This window comes from Medicago sativa, chromosome 1 (assembly GCF_051527215.1).
Source record: "Medicago sativa cultivar Bolivia chromosome 1, Bolivia_mono, whole genome shotgun sequence".
NCBI lineage: Eukaryota > Viridiplantae > Streptophyta > Magnoliopsida > Fabales > Fabaceae > Medicago > Medicago sativa.
Window position 1 is genome coordinate 90,087,892 of NC_140749.1, and position 20,971 is coordinate 90,108,862.

Sequence of the window (20,971 nt, forward strand, 5' to 3'; positions counted from 1 at the left end):
TTTTAAGACAAGATTAGAACACTATGAAAGGTTCGTTTACTAAAATTTAGAATTTTCTGACATGAAATGAATTAAATATGAATTTTTTAAAACGACAAAAGTTAAAGATAAAAAGTAATAAAATCTGGATGTAGAAATCAAATTTTGCGATAATTTTTTGCGGACGAACTTTTAGTAATGTTCTAAACATGTCTGCAAAAAATTGTTCAAAAATTTAAGAGTTTAAGCATAAATTAAGCAAATTTGAATTGAGTAGGGACTAATACTCAGTGCAGAAAAACAAAATTAGGGACTAAAAATGCAATTAAAATTAAGTAGGGACTAAACTTACAAGGTCGCTATTTTATAGGGACTAAAAACATAATTAACCCAAAAAACAATCATGTAAGATTACTACCGGTGGTGGTAGTATTTATTAAATAAAATAATGATATGGGGAGTTGATTGGTATTTATTCAATTTATAATTGTTTGTTAATCACAAATAGTTTGATACTTAATAAAATATTTGACCAAAATAAACTTCTGTACTAAACTTTAGAGATCTGGAGAACCCTTTTCCTCTAACAACGAAGTGTTAAAGATGGATAGATAATTGTATGTTTTTTTCTTATCAATCTCTTACTTCATCAAATCTCGAATATGAACAACATAATAGATGGTTAGATATTTGACTATTTTTACTCTATTCAATATCGAAATATTAGTATCCTCAAAAAAAAAAAAATTTGTAATAGTAGTATTAGTATTGTACCACGATAAAATAGGAAAATACTAACATGTGCCCTTAGAACGCGTGTTATGATATCAAATAGAAATTATGTATTAGAAATTTTGTCAATTTATTTTTAAGCTTGTTGAAAATTATTTTTTTCTCAATAATATTTGTTATTTGTGGAGTCGTTCACATATGTCTAAGGATACATATTAGCATGTTCAAATAAAATATTTATATCAATTTATCTGAATTGTTTTTTTTTTTGTTACATTTGTCTGACATGTTTAAAAAACAGGCTTAATAGCAGTTTTAGCCCCCTAACTTTCCCAAAGTTGCGATTTTGGCCCCCTAAGAAGAAAAAAAACTACAAAACTGCCCCCTAAGTTTTGCACCTGTGGCAGTTTTGGCCCCCAAGGCCAATTTTTGACTCGGTCTACGCTGACGTGGCACCCTAAGTGAGGTGCCACGTGTTTTTTTTACCAAAAATTGGCCTTGGGGGGCTAAAACTGCTACAGTTGCAAAACTTAGGGGGCGGTTTTGTAGTTTTTTTCTTAGGGGGCCAAAATCGCAACTTCGTGAAAGTTAGAGGGCGAAAACTGCTATTAAGCCTAAAAATTACTATCAATTTGTCTTTTGGTGGTGTCGTTCGAACCTCAAACCTTGCATATATTATGCATTATCCTTACCAATTGAGCTAAGTTTACAGGATATACTATCAAGTTGTCTTAAAATATCTTTCAAAAAAAAAGTTGTCTTAAAATATAAAAAGTAATATTGAATGTAAAGACAATTTAATAATAATCACAACTACTTCTGGCAAATTTAATATTTCAATATTTTTTTAATACATGTGGTAAAAAAAAAGATTGATAGGGTAATAAATACTTCATTTGGTTTCAATTATAAAAAAAAAAAATTTGTTTAAATTTATTGAATAACTAACGTATCACATTTAATCAAATAAATCATTTATTCGATAAATCTAAATGTAATCAAATAAATTATTTATTCGATAAATCTAAAAGTGAGAGGTTTTTTATTTTGAGAGGCTAAAAGTGAGAGGTTGTTTATCGTTTATAATTGAGAGTTGAGACCACGTGAAGTAAGTAAATAAAATGGCACAGTTCAAGGGGGTTTGTGTACCACATGTAATGATCGTATATTAACCGATGATTTTTGTTTGTTCCGTGTTTGGAGCAAACTATTACATTTAAAAAGTTCGTTCGTGCATTGCATACATATTCACATGTGAACAATACATAGTTTATTTCAATTTGAATAATAATAATCTCAACTTCTGTTCTACCTACGTATTCAAATCAAAACTTTACAAACGACAACAAAAGCCAAAAGCATATCAAAACACCAATTAGTGTAACTTTGTCACATATTCAAATCAAATATCTTTTATCTGTTTCAATTTTCTGGGCTAGAAAATATGGAAAAAGGTTTGTTAGAGAAAGACAGAGAGGGTGGTTCAAGAAGCATAACATGGGGTGTATTTGTTCAAGAGGTGAAAGATGTTGGTTTTCTAGCATTGCCTATGATTAGTGTAACTTTGTCACAATATTTTCTACAAATTATTTCAATGATGATGGTTGGTCGTTTGGGTAAACTTGCTCTTTCTAGCACAGCTATTGCTATCTCTCTTTGTGCTGTCTCTGGCTTCAGTCTTCTTGTAAGTCCTCTTTTCCCTTGTATATATATCTTAGTATTTAGCTTTTGATATTAGTATTTGGTGGATGACATGAATATATAGATTCCAATATCATATCAGGTTTTCCAGGATAACGTATAGTTAATATGAAAACAATTTGACTTTGATTTATCTTTTGTGATATAAATAGCTTATACATAAATACTTGATAAACACTTGTGAAATTATTTGCATCAAATCAAATGGATATGAAATTAATTGCATTTTATTATATATTTTGTACATATCAAACAGTTTGGAATGTCATGTGCACTTGAAACTCAATGCGGACAAGCTTATGGTGCAAAGCAATATAGAAAATTCGGTGTTCAAGTTTACACTGCTATCATTTCTCTTATTATAGCTTGTGTTCCTCTCTCTCTATTGTGGCTCAACTTGGGGAAGTTACTGAGTTTACTTGGCCAAGACCCTTTGATTTCACAAGAAGCTGGAAAATTTGCTATGTGCATGATTCCTGCTCTTTTTGCTTATGCAACTCTTCAGGCACTGGTCAGATACTTTCTGATGCAAAGTTTGATTCTTCCTCTTGTTATAAGTTCCTCTGTTACCCTTGGATTCCATGTAGCTTTCTGTTGGTTATTAGTTTTTAAATCTGGATTAGGTAACTTAGGAGCTGCATTTTCTATTGGCACTTCATACTGGTTGAATGTGATTATCCTTGGATTATATATGAAATTCTCTGCTGATTGTGAAAAAACTCGGGTTACAATTTCAATGGAGTCATTCACTGGAATAGGTGAGTTCTTTCGCTATGCTATTCCTTCAGCTGGAATGATTTGGTGAGTTCCCTCCCTCCTCTTAAATCTTATCCTCCCTGTTAATTTTTAGCTATGATTTGTGACTTACATATTTGATCATTTCAGCTTTGAATGGTGGTCATTTGAGCTCCTAGTCTTTCTTTCTGGTCTTCTACCAAATCCACAGCTTGAAACTTCCGTTTTATCCATATGGTATAACTTTCCCTAGTGTTTAGTTTTACACATGGACGACTTCGCGTGTTAAAAAATTTGTATTGTAATGGTTACTTATAGTCAAATATTGATTCCATTCTTATAAATTAGTGTTGATTTTTTTTTTCCATGACCAGTTTGTCAATCATCTCAACACTCTATACAATTCCAGAAGCAACTGGCTCAGCAGCAAGGTTTTGATTCACATCATTCAAAACCCATTCAATTTGTGCATACACATTTTTCTGTACAATAAAAAGTGATGCTATTTCTTTGTTTGTGTTTGGTTTTTCTTTTTGTTGTGTTGTTCGGCGCAAGAGTTTCAAATGCATTAGGAGCTGGATGTCCACATGCAGCACGATTGTCTGTCTATGCTGCTATGGCTATCGCAGTTTCTGAGGCTATATTGGTGAGTTCCATCATTTTCGCCTCTCGACGGGTGTTAGGTTATATATTTAGCAATGAGCAGGATGTGGTGGATTATGTCACAGATATGGCTCCTCTGATAAGTCTATCTGTTATAGCAGATAGTTTGCATGGTACCCTTTCAGGTTGGCTCTTTATTTCTTTTTTCTATAATTCAATGCACAATAATTCATTTTTTCATGAAATTTATGGTACCTGAATGAATTATGACATGGAATGTAACACTTGTCTATTATAGGTATTGCTAGAGGATGTGGTTGGCAGAAGTCAGGAGCATATGTGAACCTTGGATCCTATTATGTTTTTGGAATTCCAATTGCTGTTATATTGGGTTTCTGGTTTGAATTGAGAGGAAAAGGCCTTTGGATTGGGATAATTGTTGGTGCCTCCTGTCAAGCAGTTTTGCTATCCCTTATAACAAGTTTTACAAACTGGGAAAAACAGGTTTGCCTTCACTTCCAAGTCTTTCTGGCTCTACGTCTCTGCACATTTTGCACTAGTAGTAAAAACACAAGAGTAAACATTCACTTTGTTCTTTAAAAGCAATCTCTCAAATATCAAATTACGAAAACATATCTAAATGTGACTTTCGTTAGTCAGTTTAGTCATCGAATATGTCTTATTTTAGTCAATTTGTAGTGATAGCGCCTCACATATTTAGGGACCAAACTGCCCGTTTACTCGAAAAACACAAATTCCACGTTGAAATGAGAAAGTCCGAAAATAATTTATTAAGAGTGATACCCTTCAGCTTAAAAGTTGGTTTTGTGAGTATCAGTCAGTTTTAGTATAAAAATCTAATAGGCACAGTTGGGAGCATCTCAGATCAAGAAATTTAGTCAAGCTAAATATTTTCAAGTCAATATGCATACTCAAAGAGAACTAGCATCTTAGGCCATGCTATCTTATTAAGATTCAGTAAGAGTTTTGAACATATACCGTTCGTTAATATAAACTCATTTTTTGAGTGTCTATGATTGCAGGCAATTAAGGCACGGGAAAGGATATTTCGAGAACGTTTTGTGATAGAAGATAGACTAGTTTGAGCAAATACAGAAGATTCCTCAGAGCTGCCAACTTGATTAATTAAAAGATCATATCTGAGATACTATATGGAGAAAAAGTTTTCACGGAGAAAAGAGTTATAAAATTGATGTTATTTTTTTTTATTTAATTTTTGCCAAGGTTTTGATGTGTTAGTGTAACTTTTATCATTGTAATCTTCAATTTCATTCTTTGTGAAAAAGTCAGCAGTAAAACTATTCAAAGCGATTCTTAACATATCAAAACACCAAATTATTAGGGTCCCCTTTCCCTAAAAACCGAAGGGTTAACACCAAAAAAAGTGTCAAGAATAAGAAAATATAATAGTCACCACAACGATGAAATCAAATCAACCCATGCAAATATGAAAACAAACCACCTCAAGCGCAACACCAAGTTTAGTGATTGAATACACCACTTGTTTAATGCAAAATTGAAACTCTTGACACAAGATTTCAGTCAATTTCAAATAAGAGCTTAATGCTCTCAATAACTTATATACATTGATTTCTCATTGATTAAAAATATCACATGAGTCAATTGGTTTCCATATAGGGCAGTAGTAGCCAACCAAATAGACTCAAATCTCTCTCTCTCAGCACCCTACCATCGACAATCTGTCTTTCAAATAGTTGTGCATTCTCCATACCAGGATTATTCAAAAACACTAGATATGTCTAACCAACAAAAATTACCATATCAAATTTGCCCAAAAATATGACACACAACAAATAAATGATGATGAGTTTCTTCATAACCACGTTCACTCACATATAATCCACTCATCTCCGGTGAACAAGAAAAAGAAGTTTGTTAGTACAAAAGCTTTAACCGCATGTTCTGATCAAAGTTCATAAATCTCAAGTCAATCTTCTAGACCATTGAATAAGTGATGTGAAGAAAATCGTCTGTATCATTGTTCAAACTGTTCCATTTGGGTCATTGTTCAAAGCAATTTGTCTGAATTTCTGTTCAAGACAGTTCTTCTGGATTACTGCTCAAATCATTATGTATGGATCAAATCTTCTGGAACACTGTTCAAATCATCTCATCTTGGTTCAAGCATTTGTACAACAACTCATCTATACGACCACTTCGTCTAATAAACCAATCGTTTGTACTAAGGACCGACAATTATATATCTGGTCAACAATAAAAGTATCTAGTCAAATTTCAAAGGTCAAATCATCTAGTGAATGAACTCAAGCATGGATCGTCTAATCTTTTTTATTCATAGGAATATTTTCGCCATTCCAGGGCTCCCCCTGAATATGTTAGCCATAGTTTCCTTGAACTTCAAATTGATTAAATTACTCAACTATTGATACCAAAAGAAGGGTAAAAACAGATGATGTTGAATGCAGACTAAATGCCATGGATTGATAAGATTTTTCACTAAATTCACATTTCCATATAAGCATAGGTTTCTTTAGACAGTGTGAATTTTTTTATTAATTCACAACTCTTTAGGATGTTAAGCCAAACTAGAACATTATGTATTTTTATAGAATGTTAAGCCCTTCCAAACAAGGGTGAATTACAGGTATTATAATTGCAGTATGATACACATGCAGTGCAGATGTAGTGATGCAGATGATACCAATATATGATAATATGAATGTTGCAATCAGATGAATGCAAAGAGGATGCAACACACAAAATGTTCATGTATTTCTCTTCCCCTTTGTCATTATCAGAAAGGAAGAATTGCTAAAAAAAAATACATAGAAACTAAAGCTAGGCTAAAGTAATGCTAATTATTCATACCAAAGAAATAAGAATTAAGATTAATATCATAAGAGTTTGATTTCTAGCTCTTATATATAGATAAAATTTGATTGGAAGGGAAAAATGCACCTTGCATGTTCAACAAGTTTTCAAGAAACATTGTAAGAACTTTACATCTACCACATGGTAACAAAAAAAAAATATCAGCAATGCGTTAATAAAAATATTTGCAATAGATAAGTATTCACATCTTGTCAAAAAAAAAACGATAAGTATTCACATAGACTCTTCAATCATTTTCATATCTATCTATACTCAATAATATAATATAATATAATATATATATATATATATCCTTTACTTATGTGTGTGTTTTCCAATGCATGTCTCTCTCAAATTTTAACAAAAATTGAACATTTTTGAAATAATTGTAACAATTTTATATTTAAAACATTATCATCCGGGGTTCAGATGAGATTTTTGCAATAATACAATAAATGAACAAGGGAAATGCTAACATGTGCCTAAAGGGTACAAGTTAAGGTTCCAAACATAGAAATTATGCATCGTAAATTGTGCGATTTATTTCTCACAAGATTGAAATTTAATGTTTCTCAATAAATATTTGCTCTTTCTGGGACTAATTGAACTCAGGCTGATTTCTCCTCTTCTGACTGCCCTTCTTTAGGCACAACCATACCTTCTGGCAATGAAATTGGATTTATCCCCGCTCAATTTCTTTCTTGTAGTCATCGCCAGACCTGAGCTCTTCCCCCCAAATCCTTTCTATTGCGGAGAATTTGCTCGGTCTGTTATGGGAGCATCCGCCAGCTCTCGATCCTAAGGTCGTAGGAAGAGTGATGCGCATCCTACACGCGAATTAGCTTCCGAGGTCGAGCAGTCTCAATTTCAATACAGGATTTGCGAATGAATGTTGGGCTGGGCCACCTCGAATGGTGTGAGCCGCATGCGGGGCAACCTCTTCCTCCTCTTCCCCTAAAACGTTGAGGTCGAAAGATGTCTAGCCCGGGCTCGAACCTTCGTGTGAACCCACATCCACTATGGAGTTGGATCCACCGGACGAATGACATAGAAACCTTAATATCTACCCTAAAGACACAAGTTAGCATGACCCAATAAATAAAAGGACAAAGTTGAATCCCTCACAACAAAAAAATGGACAAAGTTTCCTTCCTTCTATGTCCAGGGAACAAACTATCTCTCTTAATATAAGAAGAGAAGATGTTGTGGAAAATTTATTTTTGCCCATCAATGGTTGGCTGCCACATCTCACTATTGAGGGTAAATTTTGTCTAAAATTTATTTTTTCTAACTAAATGATGTCACTTAACTACTATAATGTCATTTAAGTACAAAAAGCAATTAGTTTAGTTTATTTACTCTTTAAAAAAACATTTCCATTACATGCCAACTAAACATCAAATATTTCGGTTGTAAGGGAAATGAAAAAAGTCCCTTTTGCAACAAAGATCTAAAAAATAGACAGTACATCAATCAAATACATCACACTTATTACATTTTCCAATGTCAGTTCAAATTCAAATTTTCTTTTCCCTTTCTTCACTTATTTCAAATCCTATATTTCTATAAGATACTCCATTCCTGCATAAAATGTGTTCACTCACTTCTTCTCCCACTTTTCATTATTCAGCTGTTGCATCTTCTCAACTTCTTATCTTCAATATCTCTACTATAAAACAATAAGAAAAACACAAGTAAATGATGAGAAAACATGGGTAAGTGAATGATCCTTTTATATAGATGAGAAAACATGTATTTTATGTGGATTTTATGTAGATTTTCTTTTATTTCTTGAACTGTTTTTTAGCAATATTCTTGGTGTTTTGAAAAATATATATATAACTAATTTGTAAAAAATAAAATAAAATCAAGAAATAAAATAAAATCTACATAAAATACATGTTTGGACACATTCCTACTTTCATTCATAGACATACTTTCTTGTGTTAAAAAAATCAAATGCTCAAATATCTATTCTTCAAATGCACAAATATATATTCTTCAATGTGTTGCTCTAGATACTCACTACACTTTTTTTTTTCCTTCCTAATCTCATTAGTTGTCATTGTATTCTTAAACTTCATTTTTTTAACCTTGGGAATGTTTTTTTTTTGTAGGAAAGTTGGACAATGTTCTTATCTCTCCAACAAACATCAAAGAAATATCAGTAAATAAATAATGAAAAACAACCAACAAAGTTATGTTATTTCTATGTGGTCATAAATGTATTTTTCACTTCTACAAGTTTGTAACAAGTCATCTTGAGTTTAGTTATAGTACTGTGTAATTTTATTTTTTAAGAAAAAATTGATGTGCCATTGATGTGTGGTTATGACATACCACGTGTGAACAGTTGAGGAACTATGTGTGATGAAGAAAAAAATATGAAGTAGAAGAGATATCCATAACATTTGTGCATTGTGGTTAATGGAACTGTTTTTTTCTTTTCTATTCTTTTCTTCAGAACACTTGATGATTTGTCTTTCCAGCAACCTAAATAGAAAACAGAATAAAAGATACAGGGTAAATAGTCAATTTCTTTTTTCAAAACTGTTACTAGAAATCCAATAAAAGTTACTGTACCAAAAAACACTATATTTAGTTATTTTAGAGGAACACTATTTTTTTTTTTTCCAAATGAGAAGCACAGTTATTATGAATTAAATAAATATCCGGTTCACATGTTTTTTCTACCGAAATAAAAATATTATGTATTCACTGTTTTTACAATTAATTTATGTTAAGTAAAAGAACAAAAGACCCATAATCCTTTTATTTATTGTAAAAACAAAATTACACATATTTTTTCAGATCTAAAAACTAACAAATGCTTTTTCAAAGCTTCTATTAGAAAAAACAGTTCCTGATTAAGAAAAAATGCAACGGTGATGAAACAAATCCATAAGGATTAAGGAGATTTTTTTTTTTTGCTTAATTTATTAACAGAGTTAATTCATCAAAATGTGTCACAAATCTCTGAAATTGTAGGTGAGACTAAAATATTAGGAGAAATGTGAACATTTCAAATATTAATAATTGATCTACAATTTTACAATTTCAGATAACTGTGAAACATATTTAGCAAACAAAATACTCAAATCCAAACCAGATCTGATTCTTTAGCCAACAAAATACTCAAATCCAAACCATATCTGATACTTATCTTTTAATGTCTCTTATGTTGTTGCATGCATAAAGTTGAGACGAAATAGCATGTAATAGATGTAGACGAAGTATTGTGCAAACATTCTTTGTATAGTGGTGACTATTTCAGTACGGTGGTCAACAAAAAAATATGATCTGAAGCGTTTGAGAACAATTGGGTTTTATTGCGATAACGGGGCTAACTCAGAGGTGGTCAAAGTTTACAAAGAAACATTGAAGGTGGCAGAAAAACGTAAATCTAAAAAATATTACTAATTTCCAAGATTCCTCCTTTTTTAATTATGATTTGATAGAAAGATAGAGGAGGAAGAGAGCGCCAAAAATATGCATTTCTTTTGGAAAAAGGAGGCTGGACGGAGAGGTTGGTGGCCGGAAAAAGAGTGGCAGCGGCTAGGGTTTCTATTATGGGTGGAGAAGACAGAGAGAAAAGAGAAGCTGAAATGAATGTTGGGTTTATGATTTTAGTTATTTTAGTGTTATATCTGGGCTGTTGGTTTTATTGGGCCGAAATTTAAATAGGCCCGTGCATTTATTTTTTCAATTTATTCAAAATTATTGGAACTTAACATTTTTTTTTTGAAAAGTTCCCTTCAATTTTTATGTTACACGGGAGAAGTCGATTATCTTTTCTTTTTTGAGGAAGTCAATTATCTTTTCTTTAGAAACTAGTTACAAACCCGTGCTTCGCACGGGGGTTAGCTACTTTTTTGACAAAATATTATATCGGACAGATAGATTGCAAAATGACAGATAATTATAAACCATAACACAATATTTAGAGCACTCCTGCATCACGCGTTAGAAAATGAAATGTTCAAAACGGCTTATCACGAGTAACAAATGAAAACGTCAAGGACTTTTTTTGTAGAGAGATACAAAGCAAGTTGCAGCGAAGACAACAATTGAGAAGGCTAAACGTGCATTGAAAAAGTAGTGGCTTTCAACAACTCAATAACTGTAAAGTTAATTTAGTAGAATAATTGTAAATTGTGTACTTAATCTGATCCACCACCCCTGCACTATGCAGAGTCAATCTAACCTCGTGGGTACCCACTATACGGGTACTCGTGGGTATTCAGGTATCCATGGGTACCCATGAAGTTTTGAATTTATTTATTTTTTGGTACAACCCGTGCCTTGCAAATTTTAATTTGTCTAGTCTATTTTCAACAATCCACCTGCATTTGATAGAAAACAGTTATATATCTAGCTCGGTAAAATACATGGTTCTTTTGCAGAATTTTTAGCCAAAGTCCATGACATTATATTGATGACACATTTTTGGATTAACTTTCTAGAAAAAATATAGGCTCTGTATTACCAGGTTTATTTTGGAACTAAAAGCTATTTTAAAATTGAAACTAATAAAAGAACTTTAAAAGTAAAGCTAAAGTTATTCGGTAATCTTGATATTATTCCCTTGATCTCAGCTTGAAAAAGAAAAAAGCAAACAAACATGCACAACATTAAATAACTTATGATGTAAGTCACTGAAATAAACACTATTCATATGAGCAAAGAAAAGCACGCAATGAGTTTCGACAAATCGCATATGTTTTAACTGCTCATACTCATATATCAAATAGTTACACTATCAAACTATAATTAGGGTTTGAATAAATAGAAAACTTCAGTAATTGTTCAACAATCATATAACCTTAGACATAAATTGAGTTGATGATTTCAAGTTCGCACATTCGTCACTTGACCGAAATGCATACTCGATCAACACAAGGTGAGATGCCAATAAAATAAAATTAGTGTTTCAATTATTCACACCATCTAACAAAGAAAATCTTAGATCCTCGTTTGCTTGTATAAAGGGCAGATTCTCTTCTAAGAAGATGATTTCAGGACTAAAAATTCAATGCCTTATCTACCCTCATTTATAAAAAAAATTACAAATTTCAACCAAATGGGTAAATACCAGGTGATCAAATCTTACATCCCGCATACAATATCACTGGAAAAAAGGAATTGAGTATTTCATCGGAGCCTTCTATTTACTTTTACAGCAACATGGTTTATGGATTCTCAATACAGCCTTTGAATGCTTTCAACCATTCGACACCAATCGCCACTGAACAAAATAATAAACATATTGTTAGTATGTTTCTCTGCGCGGATCACCATTTTGGTTAATAAAATTGTGGGAATCGGATGATTTAGCTCTTAAATTGGAGAACTTAAATCAATTTAGTCTCTCCAACAAAATATCACTTTAAAAAACATCCATCAAAACTTATGAAATGCCTGCATATTAGCTTCTCTCTTGCATGCATGAGAGTTGGACAATATAGAACATTTAAAATTTTGGTGTTAAATTTGAGAAAATGACTATTAATTGACGTTTTTAAATTCAATGGATTAAATTGTCATTTCCTATATTTGAGGGACTAAATTGTCAGTCTCAGACAATCACAATATTAAGGACAAATGGTGATTCAACCCATGATCACAAAAATAAGGTTAAATTTGAGTTACAAAAGGGATTTAGCTCGACTAAACAGTAGAGTAATATATGTCATGGATCAATAAATTATATAGCATAAGTAACATCATCAGATTAAGAATAATTACCATCTATAACACGATGATCACAGCTGGGGGACACGGCCATGAAGGAAGTAAATTTTATGTCACAATAAATAAAATAATTATAAGCTGATGCAAATAAATCTATGCCTGTTGATTTAAAATCACTCTACAATTTCCAAACAATTTTTTTTTTATATTTATTTATGTAGTTTCTTTGATCATTCATTGGCATATCAATTTTTCTTAACTGGGTTCGGTACATATATATCATGCATACAATCAAGTGAATCCATTGATTTTAATTAGGCAAAGGCAACTTATAATTGCCTAAGGTTATATACAATTACAATACATTCTATTCTATAGCTGCAAATTGAAGTGGTTGATTTTGCTTTAAACACGTTATATACAATTACAATACATTCTATTCTATAGCTGCAAATTTTAATCCTTCAAGTGCATTGATCTTCAATTGTTTGTTGCTAATCTTCCACCTCGGTGTGCAAAACAAAGTTGGGAAATGCCATAGTTATATCCCTGACAGGCACAACATTAATTTCAGTTTTGATTATGTAAATATAATTTAACAGTAAAAGATTAGAATGGAGAAAATCACGTATTCCAAATATAATAATAGCTATGAAATTGAAAATCCGTTGCCACTTGAGAACTTTGATTAATTTAGTCTCCGAAATTATGCCAATTTCAAAGACTCAGATTAGCCAACTTGCAATTTCATGATTAAATCCATGATTTACTAAAAAGGAAAGTAATGAGATGCACATTATATAAAGATTAAGTTTCATTGATTAGAAAAGAAACCTACTTTAGATATGGCAGAGTCATGATCTTAAGAAAAGAAGGATTCAAAGGGAGAACAACACCACAGATGTTTACAATGAAAAACTCAGGCCCACCCTGTGCTGCATATTTCTGCAAGTTAACAAAATTCATCAAATTGATTTTTCTTCATAATATAAAAATATATATATAAGTAATTACTTGATGGCTAAATATAATCAAAATTAAGAACCAAAACACCAAAGTCAACCTGCATAATGCTCCCAGGACGGCCACCAAGATCATCTTCCCTTCTGTCAGATCTCAACCAATCTGCAGCAACCATTTGCATAAAAGCAAATAGATAAGTGGTTAAGGATTCAAACTCTAACTATTGTGAATGAAAAAAATCTGATTGGTAAAGGACTTTCTACCTTTAAAGATTTCACAATACAGCAAAACTGTCGTATAATTACATGCGAGATTATCAGATTAATTTTCTCGTCCCCTTGAAATTGCATATTCGATGACAATCATCACAAGACAAAGCACATTCTTAAAGTATTCCGGGAAAGGGAACTTTGGTATAAGATAAGGTACACCCTTTTTTCGGATTCTTAAACACAATAAATTAACGAAAAGCTATTACATTTAATCACTGACATGTACATAACTCAACTTCAGTTTAGCCCTTTGACCTAGACGACTGGCTCCGTGAGTACAAAGAGGATAATACCTGCATGTGTCAAAAGGATTGTCTTGTCACCAAAATTTTAAAACCTTTCTTCCCCTTATAGAGGTGGCTAGGAAGGGATAGGTAAGGCATTATAGATTCTTGGTGTATGAAAGAGTTGCACATTAATAAGATGGAAATCATCAAACAAACCTCTATAGAGTGGAGCGTAAAAATCTCATCGCACCTGATATGTCTTTGGTCCTTTTTTGAGTAGATAACCAACGCTGTTTAAATTTTCGATGAAAGTATCCATATCAGGTATCAGCCAGACTGTATATTTCCTGAAAAATTAAACAACACATACGTCTTTTGTCGAGAACAAAAACAATTGACAACAAATGCAGGGAAAAATAGAAAGTACATACAGATACTGAAAAGAAATCTTTCTGTTCCAGCTCTGATTGCTTATTAAGAGCATTTAGAAAGCGTTTTGCCTCTTTCTGTTGACTGATCCCCCTGCTTCAACCAAAATCAACAACCCCATGCTCATCAATATATTTATCATACAGGGATTCCTTCATGATAGCAACACATTTTTCCTTTAGAACAATGAAATGAATCATGCCAACTTTTAAGGGCCAAACGGAACAGAACTAATGTCAATTAGACAAGATGAAAAATGCAAAGGCAAAGCTCTAAATGCAAAAGAGTTTGAGAAGATAACTCATACTTTGAACAATGACTTAACAGTTCTCTGAGTTGGTCAAACCTTGACATTCATAGCCCTGTATATACCAGTCACCTGATGTACAACAAAACACTCATGGGACCATTGAACAAACATGAGAATATCTATTTATCAGAGTGTCATGGTATAGTCTCACCTCAACTCTGTCACCTGGCTTTCCAGTATCCACCAGTTTGTCATGCAATAGTAAGCTAACAGTGTGAGGCGTTCCTCCCTCAGGTATCTCATCAGGTGTCTCCTGAAGCCTCATAATTTGTTTATCAGTAAACCTGAAATTAGAAAAGATATGTTAATTGCAGTTTCCAGGTTTATGAACTAAAATCCAAGTGAAAAACCTTACACCAAATAGTCACATGACCAAAACACATTGTTCAAAATAGGGGCTAATGGCCATGGCCATCATCCAACTTATCACTAAAATCTACCCAGTACAGTTTAAATAATTATTTTTCAAACTTGTAGTTATCTTAACATCTTGACATAAAAATGCAAGATAATATTGTCTTCTAGATCAATCTTATTGACCGTCTAATTTAGCAAAAAAAAAAATTAACCAAGAAACACTTATTCTGGCATTACATAAGCTGATATTATTCCCTTGATCTCAGCTTAAAAGAGATGGGAAAATATTGGCAGTGTTCCATCTCAAATACTTAAAAATCTCTCTTGCATACTTGTTATTATGCATCATATAGGCGCAAAACATATAAAACACATACTTGTAGATAGTATAGTTATAGTGCTAGTTTGCAAAAACAATTGTACATTCTATTTTAAGTTTATGATGAGATTCACAATAGTGTGTTGTAAACAAATTCTTATTTTATATCAAATGAGGTGAAATTCTGCAGTCCAAAATTTTGTAGTCATTGAGATTGTATTCTGTATTGTGACATTGGTTTGATGTTGGCAAGTTATATACCTACTATTGACTTTGATGTTATATATTGGCGATACTTTATTTAGTACAAAAGGTTGTAAAATAGCAGCTATATCAGCACTACAACACTGTAAGCATAGCAGAATTTCAACAAACCGCAAATTTTCACGATCTGCTATTGACAACATTGTGCAAAACTTATTCCTTTCACTTACCTCTTGGTGTGTAATGCTTTCCCAGCCTTCATCAAAAAAGGTACCCCATCCCATCTTGCATTATCTATGAAGTGGGCAGCCGCGGCAAATGTCTGGGTTAAGCTGTCCTTTGGTACAGTTTTGTCATCAATGTAGGCTGGATATGCAACACCTCCTCTGGTGTGGTTCTTATATTGGCCTAAAACTACATCCTCGAGTTTAATCGGTCTCATAGAACGAAGAACCTTGACCTGACATCCATTAAGCAATTGAAAGTCATGAAAAATCACAATTATTTAAAACAGATGAATTAAAGGTCCATAACCATGAGCTGAGGCGTAGCTCAAGTGGTTGAACTAAACCACCCAAATGATTTTGAGATGTTTGAGTTTATCCACTGCCATAAACACTTCTAGGATTGTTTGAAGGAGCTCAAGGAAACAATTTATGACATGTTTGTAAGTTGTTTTCAGCTTATTTTCATAAGCTCTCCAATATAGCTTATGAAAATAGATTATAGTTTATATGAAAACAATTTGACTTTTTTTTTTATCTTGTTATAGAAATAGCTTATATATAAGCACTTATATGATAAGTGTGAATGGTATAAGCGCTTAATATATCCAAACAAAGTCAAAGTGTAGTTAGAAAACCTGAAAATTTGATCCTCAGTCAGATACCGCTTGAATGATCTTGTTAAAGCAGATGAGGACGCAAATGATTATGCCATCGCTCTCTACACTGCTTGCCAACCCTTCCTTCTAACTTCTCAGCTATTTGAGCCCATTTTCTTTCACCATATTGCTTCACCAACCTTATCAGTTTCCTTTAATCATCATACCAAATAAAACATATTAATAAAATAAAAGTTTAGTACAAATCATATAGTTCTAAATTGCAGCACGCAGTTCGCATAGACATGATCAAAGTGTATCCAAAACCACAATCAAACAACAAAACAAACCAATAACCATCTCATAACCTCAAACCAACATAAACTGCTACCTTAGTAATCAAGAAAATCATTCTTTTGAGGCAGCAAACTCGATATACTTCCTTGACCCCAACCTTTTTCTACACGCTTCAGAATTTTCAATGCGATATTACTGCCAACATCCCTGTCAAGTAACAGAAAACATTTTGTCAAAATAAAAAAAAGTGACAGGGAACATATCATTAGGAAATATTGAAGAATGAGCAGCATGAAGGAATGGTAATTGCAATAATTAAAGAGCCATAGACGCAGAACTCATTGCAATCAAAATTTCCAAGATAATATCCGGATCCATGTTTATATTTAGTTTGGTATAACTTACATATTTGAAATGGAAGAAAATAATAATGAGATAACTTTAAATGTCACACCATAAAGCAACTCTTTCAAAGATGAAAACAATTCACGTAAACATATATGTTTATGTAAGATTATCAACCAACATATATGTTTATGCGAGATTGTTAACCCTGTTGAGTTGTAAACTGTCAACGGGGTGGATTGCTTTTTTTCGGATAATTTTGTTCGCAAATACATATTTGTTTATACGCTTAAAGGTAAACTGATTCGAAATTTAGATATTACATGCATATAATTATAAAATAACATGATCCATAACATATCAAATCTTAGATAAATATTTTAGAACCTTTTTATTCACTATGTTGGCATGCTTCTTATGTTTCCTTTATCAACTGCTGCAATAAAAGAAGCTTGCAGTTGTGGAGGAACCTGAACATATAATTCACTCAATTAGTAGAAGCAATATATGTGAAACATAAAAAAAAATGAGTTAATCATCTATCATTCAAAGCAACAAAGACATATAAATTGAAGTTATAAATTTTTGTAAATTTTTCTATACGTGACCAATACTCACACGAAGACAATGCATTTGGTCCCATATCCAAATTCAAAGTAATCAATTTCAGAAAAATCTAACACTAAAACTGATCTGTAGAAACCAATTCCAGCACAGCAGTCCATAAAACCTATGATTGAATCATTCATATGAAATCAAACATTTCTGATTATTTTACTGTATGCAGCCAGCTTATAACTGCAACTTATGCAACTGGTCCCGTCTAAAAATTCAAAATCAATAAATTATTAAAAATCCTGCACTGAAGCTATTTTCTGCAGTAATTTTAAGAAAAACCTAGCTCATTTTTATAATCTCCTTTTTCATATACAATAAGAATCACTTCACCATAAAACCCATTCAATCAAATTATTCCAGTGGCTAATAAACCTTTCAATCATGCTATCATTCACACAAAATCAATTTAGTAAAAATACACAAACAAATCAATGCAATAACTTCAATTCTTAAAATCAAACATGCATAATGAACAATTTACTTTTCATCAATCAATTTCATGTCTCATAACCCCTAAATTAGTTGATTTAGATTATGCATGAGGGATGAGGGAAAGGGAAACCCACCTTTAATTCTTTATGGTGATGGCAGCAAGCTCTGGTGCTCTTGTTTCCTTAAGTTCCTAGCTTCCATCTCCAATTACTCAGTCTTGAAAACCCCTAATTTTTCTTTAGTTACTTCTTCTTTCTCAGAACCCTAATTCCATTTCTTCTACTCTTCTCCCTCTGCCTCACTCTCGACCTCAGATCCCTCTTACCCAAACTTAACATTCTTCTCACAAATCCATCACAAATTTTCAATCAAACCCACATGCAAGATTAGAATTAGATTCAGCACTCAAACCAGAGAGAATTATGCATGCATGACTTTAGATTGGAGACAACCGTCTCTCTCTTACTCTTCCTCACCGGCGCCGCTGTTTTTCGCCGCAGTTGTGACGGCCCTTTCCCGTTCCCGTTCTTCTTCCTCCCGTTCCCGTTTCTCCCCTTTTTTTTTCTTTCTTTTCACAATCCAAAACAAAACAAAACAAAAATACATAAATAAAATTTCCAGCCACAATCCAAAACAAAACAAAACAAAAATACATAAATAAAAACATGCAAAGATGATACCTTCAACAATCTATCTATCACAACTCATCCTTCATGAATAGAGATTTCCCACCAGCAACTTCTCCTATCACTTTACTTCTACAGATAAAAACCAAAATCAAAAGCATCAAACCTAAAATTATCAATTTCAGTAAAACAAATCAAAAGGTAAGAGAATTTAATTAAACCTAATTACCTGGAATGAATGAATGAATTGAAAGATTGAAGGATGGGGTTAGGGTTCAGTTTGGACAGAACTGGAAGAGGAGAAAAGGATTGAATCTTGATTGATGATTAATTCATCATGAGGGTTTCAAAAATGAGTTTGCATGATGATTTTCATGGGGTTTGGGTGAGGATTGTAGAATTTTGGGGTTGAGAATGAGAGGGCCGAGAGAGAGATGGGAGGAAGAAGGTGGAAATCGTGAGAGAAGAGAGGGAGGAAACCGTGAGAGATGAGAGAGAAAATGAGGGGAAAAATGATCTTAATTGTGGTTTAGCCTATATATAGTATAAACACTCACCAATTACCAATTTACCAAAATGCCCCTAATAAGGGCAAAATGGTCAAAAAAACAGACATTGATTTTCTTATTTAGTTTAGTAGATTAATACTAATAAAAAACAATATTTTATTATTAGTATCAATGAAAAAAAAATTATTAATTTCATATTGAATATTAATTATCAAAAAATTATTGGATCTCTAGATTTTTTGTTACAAGTTCCCTTCAATTTTTATGGTACACAGGGAATTCCATTATCTTCTCTTTAAAAATTATTTCTACTCGATTTTTTTTAAGGAACTCTAAATATTGGAAGGAACTCAATTAATTTTATATTGTATATTAATTATCAAAAAATTATTGGATCACTAGATTTTTTGTTACAAGTTCCCTTCAATTTTTATGGTACACAGGGTAATTCCATTATCTTCTCTTTAAAAATTATTACTACTCAATTTTTTTAAGGAACTCCTATCAAAAAATAAAATATTTTTAAGAAACTCAATTAATTTTCAATTGTATATTAATTATTTAAATATATTTATTAGAATAAGTTGTTGATGATACTAACAATTTAAAATAATTCCAAATATATAAAATGTATATAATAGTTCACGGACCTACGTACAAATTGAAAATAAATTTAGGGACCTAATTAGATTTCATATCAATGTTGACTAACCATTGACTAATGTTTGTTTAACAGAAGGACTTTATTAAAAAAAGAAAATAGTTTAAGGACCTGATTACAATATTTTTTTAGTTCAGTAACCTATTTAAAAATTCTCAAATAGTTTAGGGACCTACAAATTAATTAAACCTAAATAATATTTATAATTAAATTAAAAATCACTTTACTTGATCAAAAGAAATAATTAAACATCACTTCCTCCGTCGTGAGCCATTTGTAAAAGAAATTGTCACAATTTAATTGATGTATTTTATTTTTTAATACAATTTTAAATGCATGAGAGAAATGATCACGAAAATTTTAAATGTAACTCAAATGCATGGTATGAGTTGTCACCGACTAAACTAACTATGATACACGGGATAAATTGTCATTTATAAAAAATTATTCTGTCGAAAACATTTATACTATTTAGAATATCACATCACTTTAATTTTACAATTAAATTGAACCCTCCTCAACTAAAATGCACGAGATACGTAGACATTGTCTAAAATTTGATAAATATATAAAACTAGTATGGACACCCGTGCCAAGCACGGGCTAGAACTTCGTCGTACTTGAGAGAGAGAGAGAGAGAGAGAGAGAGAGAGAGAGAGAGAGAGAATATTATGATATATAAAGTGTTAGCTAAAATTACGAAGGTGGGTAAAACATAAGAAGGGGGTTTGAATTGTATTGGTTTTTTTCTGGTTTCTTTTTCTTGGTGTTAAAAACCTGATTAGAATATGAGGTATGCAAATTTTGACTTAGAGTCTGAATGCAGCGTATAAATACAGAACACAAAGATAGATAGATAGATAGATAGATAGATAGATAGATAGATAGATAGATAGATAGATAGATAGATAGATAGATAGATAGATAGATAGAGAGAGAGAGAGAGAGAGAGAGAGAGAGAGAGAGAGAGAGAGAGAGAGCAGACACAAAGCATTTTTATACTGGTTCTTCTCATAACACAGGAGTAGTCCAGTCCCCTTGAAATTCCAAGAGATTTCACTATAATCACTCTGGATTACAAATTGCTCAAGGACCCTTCCAAGAGATTTCCTTGCTCAAGCACAACTGCTCAAGGATTCCTTGCTCTAGGACACTATCTAAAGACTTTTTTGCTCTAGGACACTACCTAAAGATTTTTTTTGCTCAAGGACAACTCCAAGAGACTTCCTAGTTGCTCAAGGTTTCACCAAGAGACTTATTTGCT

At 32.2% G+C, this 20,971-nt stretch overlaps 2 protein-coding genes and 2 long non-coding RNA genes across 14 annotated transcripts; 2 read left to right on the forward strand and 2 right to left on the reverse strand.

Annotated features, from left to right (window-relative positions):
• The first annotated feature begins 1,844 nt into the window (after positions 1-1,844).
• Positions 1,845-5,075, forward strand: LOC146958974 (protein DETOXIFICATION 14-like). The gene is made up of 7 exons (XM_085740478.1): positions 1,845-2,395; positions 2,669-3,213; positions 3,298-3,384; positions 3,522-3,577; positions 3,696-3,935; positions 4,049-4,254; positions 4,794-5,075. Exons 1-7 carry the CDS (start codon positions 2,156-2,158, stop codon positions 4,854-4,856), a joined length of 1,437 nt encoding a protein of 478 aa, XP_085596604.1. The 5' UTR covers positions 1,845-2,155; the 3' UTR covers positions 4,857-5,075.
• Positions 5,076-7,974: 2,899 nt separating this feature from the next.
• LOC146958975 (uncharacterized) lies at positions 7,975-10,238 on the reverse strand. The gene is made up of 2 exons (XR_015024773.1): positions 8,965-10,238; positions 7,975-8,293 (listed from the first exon to the last, which is right to left on the reverse strand). It is a non-coding gene; the product is annotated as an uncharacterized LOC146958975 (long non-coding RNA).
• LOC146958976 (uncharacterized) lies at positions 8,205-8,942 on the forward strand. The gene is made up of 2 exons (XR_015024774.1): positions 8,205-8,339; positions 8,742-8,942. It is a non-coding gene; the product is annotated as an uncharacterized LOC146958976 (long non-coding RNA).
• A 2,356-nt stretch (positions 10,239-12,594) lies between the features above and the next one.
• Positions 12,595-19,050, reverse strand: LOC146958977 (glucose-6-phosphate 1-dehydrogenase 2, chloroplastic-like). Of its 11 annotated transcripts, XR_015024763.1 has the most exons (15): positions 18,767-19,050; positions 18,592-18,669; positions 18,046-18,479; positions 17,249-17,331; positions 16,611-16,723; positions 16,259-16,431; positions 15,627-15,856; positions 14,668-14,800; positions 14,514-14,585; positions 14,209-14,299; positions 13,994-14,124; positions 13,542-13,843; positions 13,379-13,440; positions 13,154-13,260; positions 12,595-12,864 (listed from the first exon to the last, which is right to left on the reverse strand). XR_015024763.1 is itself a non-coding variant. In XM_085740484.1 (5 exons), the coding sequence occupies exons 2-4, from the start codon at positions 15,836-15,838 to the stop codon at positions 14,547-14,549; spliced, it is 384 nt and encodes a 127-aa protein (XP_085596610.1). In that variant the 5' UTR covers positions 15,839-15,856; positions 16,259-16,413; the 3' UTR covers positions 14,248-14,382; positions 14,514-14,546. The 11 variants fall into 11 exon arrangements, 1 of the variants encoding a protein (XP_085596610.1); XR_015024769.1 differs by lacking the exons at positions 16,611-16,723; positions 17,249-17,331; positions 18,046-18,479; positions 18,592-18,669; positions 18,767-19,050 and having other exon boundaries at positions 13,771-13,843; positions 14,028-14,124; positions 16,259-16,413; XR_015024768.1 differs by lacking the exons at positions 16,611-16,723; positions 17,249-17,331; positions 18,046-18,479; positions 18,592-18,669; positions 18,767-19,050 and having other exon boundaries at positions 13,757-13,843; positions 14,028-14,124; positions 16,259-16,413.
• Positions 19,051-20,971: the final 1,921 nt, after the last annotated feature.

Excerpts from the sequence above, each read along its gene's own strand:
- LOC146958977 (XM_085740484.1), bottom strand. The coding sequence starts at position 15,838 with ATGAGACCGATTAAACTCGAGGATGTAGTTTTAGGCCAATATAAGAAC. Across the intron at positions 14,801-15,626 it reads AAAGCATTACACACCAAGAG|GTTTACTGATAAACAAATTA; the intron begins GTAAGTGAAAGG and ends TTCTAATTTCAG. Across the intron at positions 14,586-14,667 it reads AGCCAGGTGACAGAGTTGAG|GTGACTGGTATATACAGGGC; the intron begins GTGAGACTATAC and ends GTTGTACATCAG.
- LOC146958974 (XM_085740478.1), top strand. The coding sequence starts at position 2,156 with ATGGAAAAAGGTTTGTTAGAGAAAGACAGAGAGGGTGGTTCAAGAAGC. Across the intron at positions 3,214-3,297 it reads CCTTCAGCTGGAATGATTTG|CTTTGAATGGTGGTCATTTG; the intron begins GTGAGTTCCCTC and ends TGATCATTTCAG. Across the intron at positions 4,255-4,793 it reads TTACAAACTGGGAAAAACAG|GCAATTAAGGCACGGGAAAG; the intron begins GTTTGCCTTCAC and ends CTATGATTGCAG.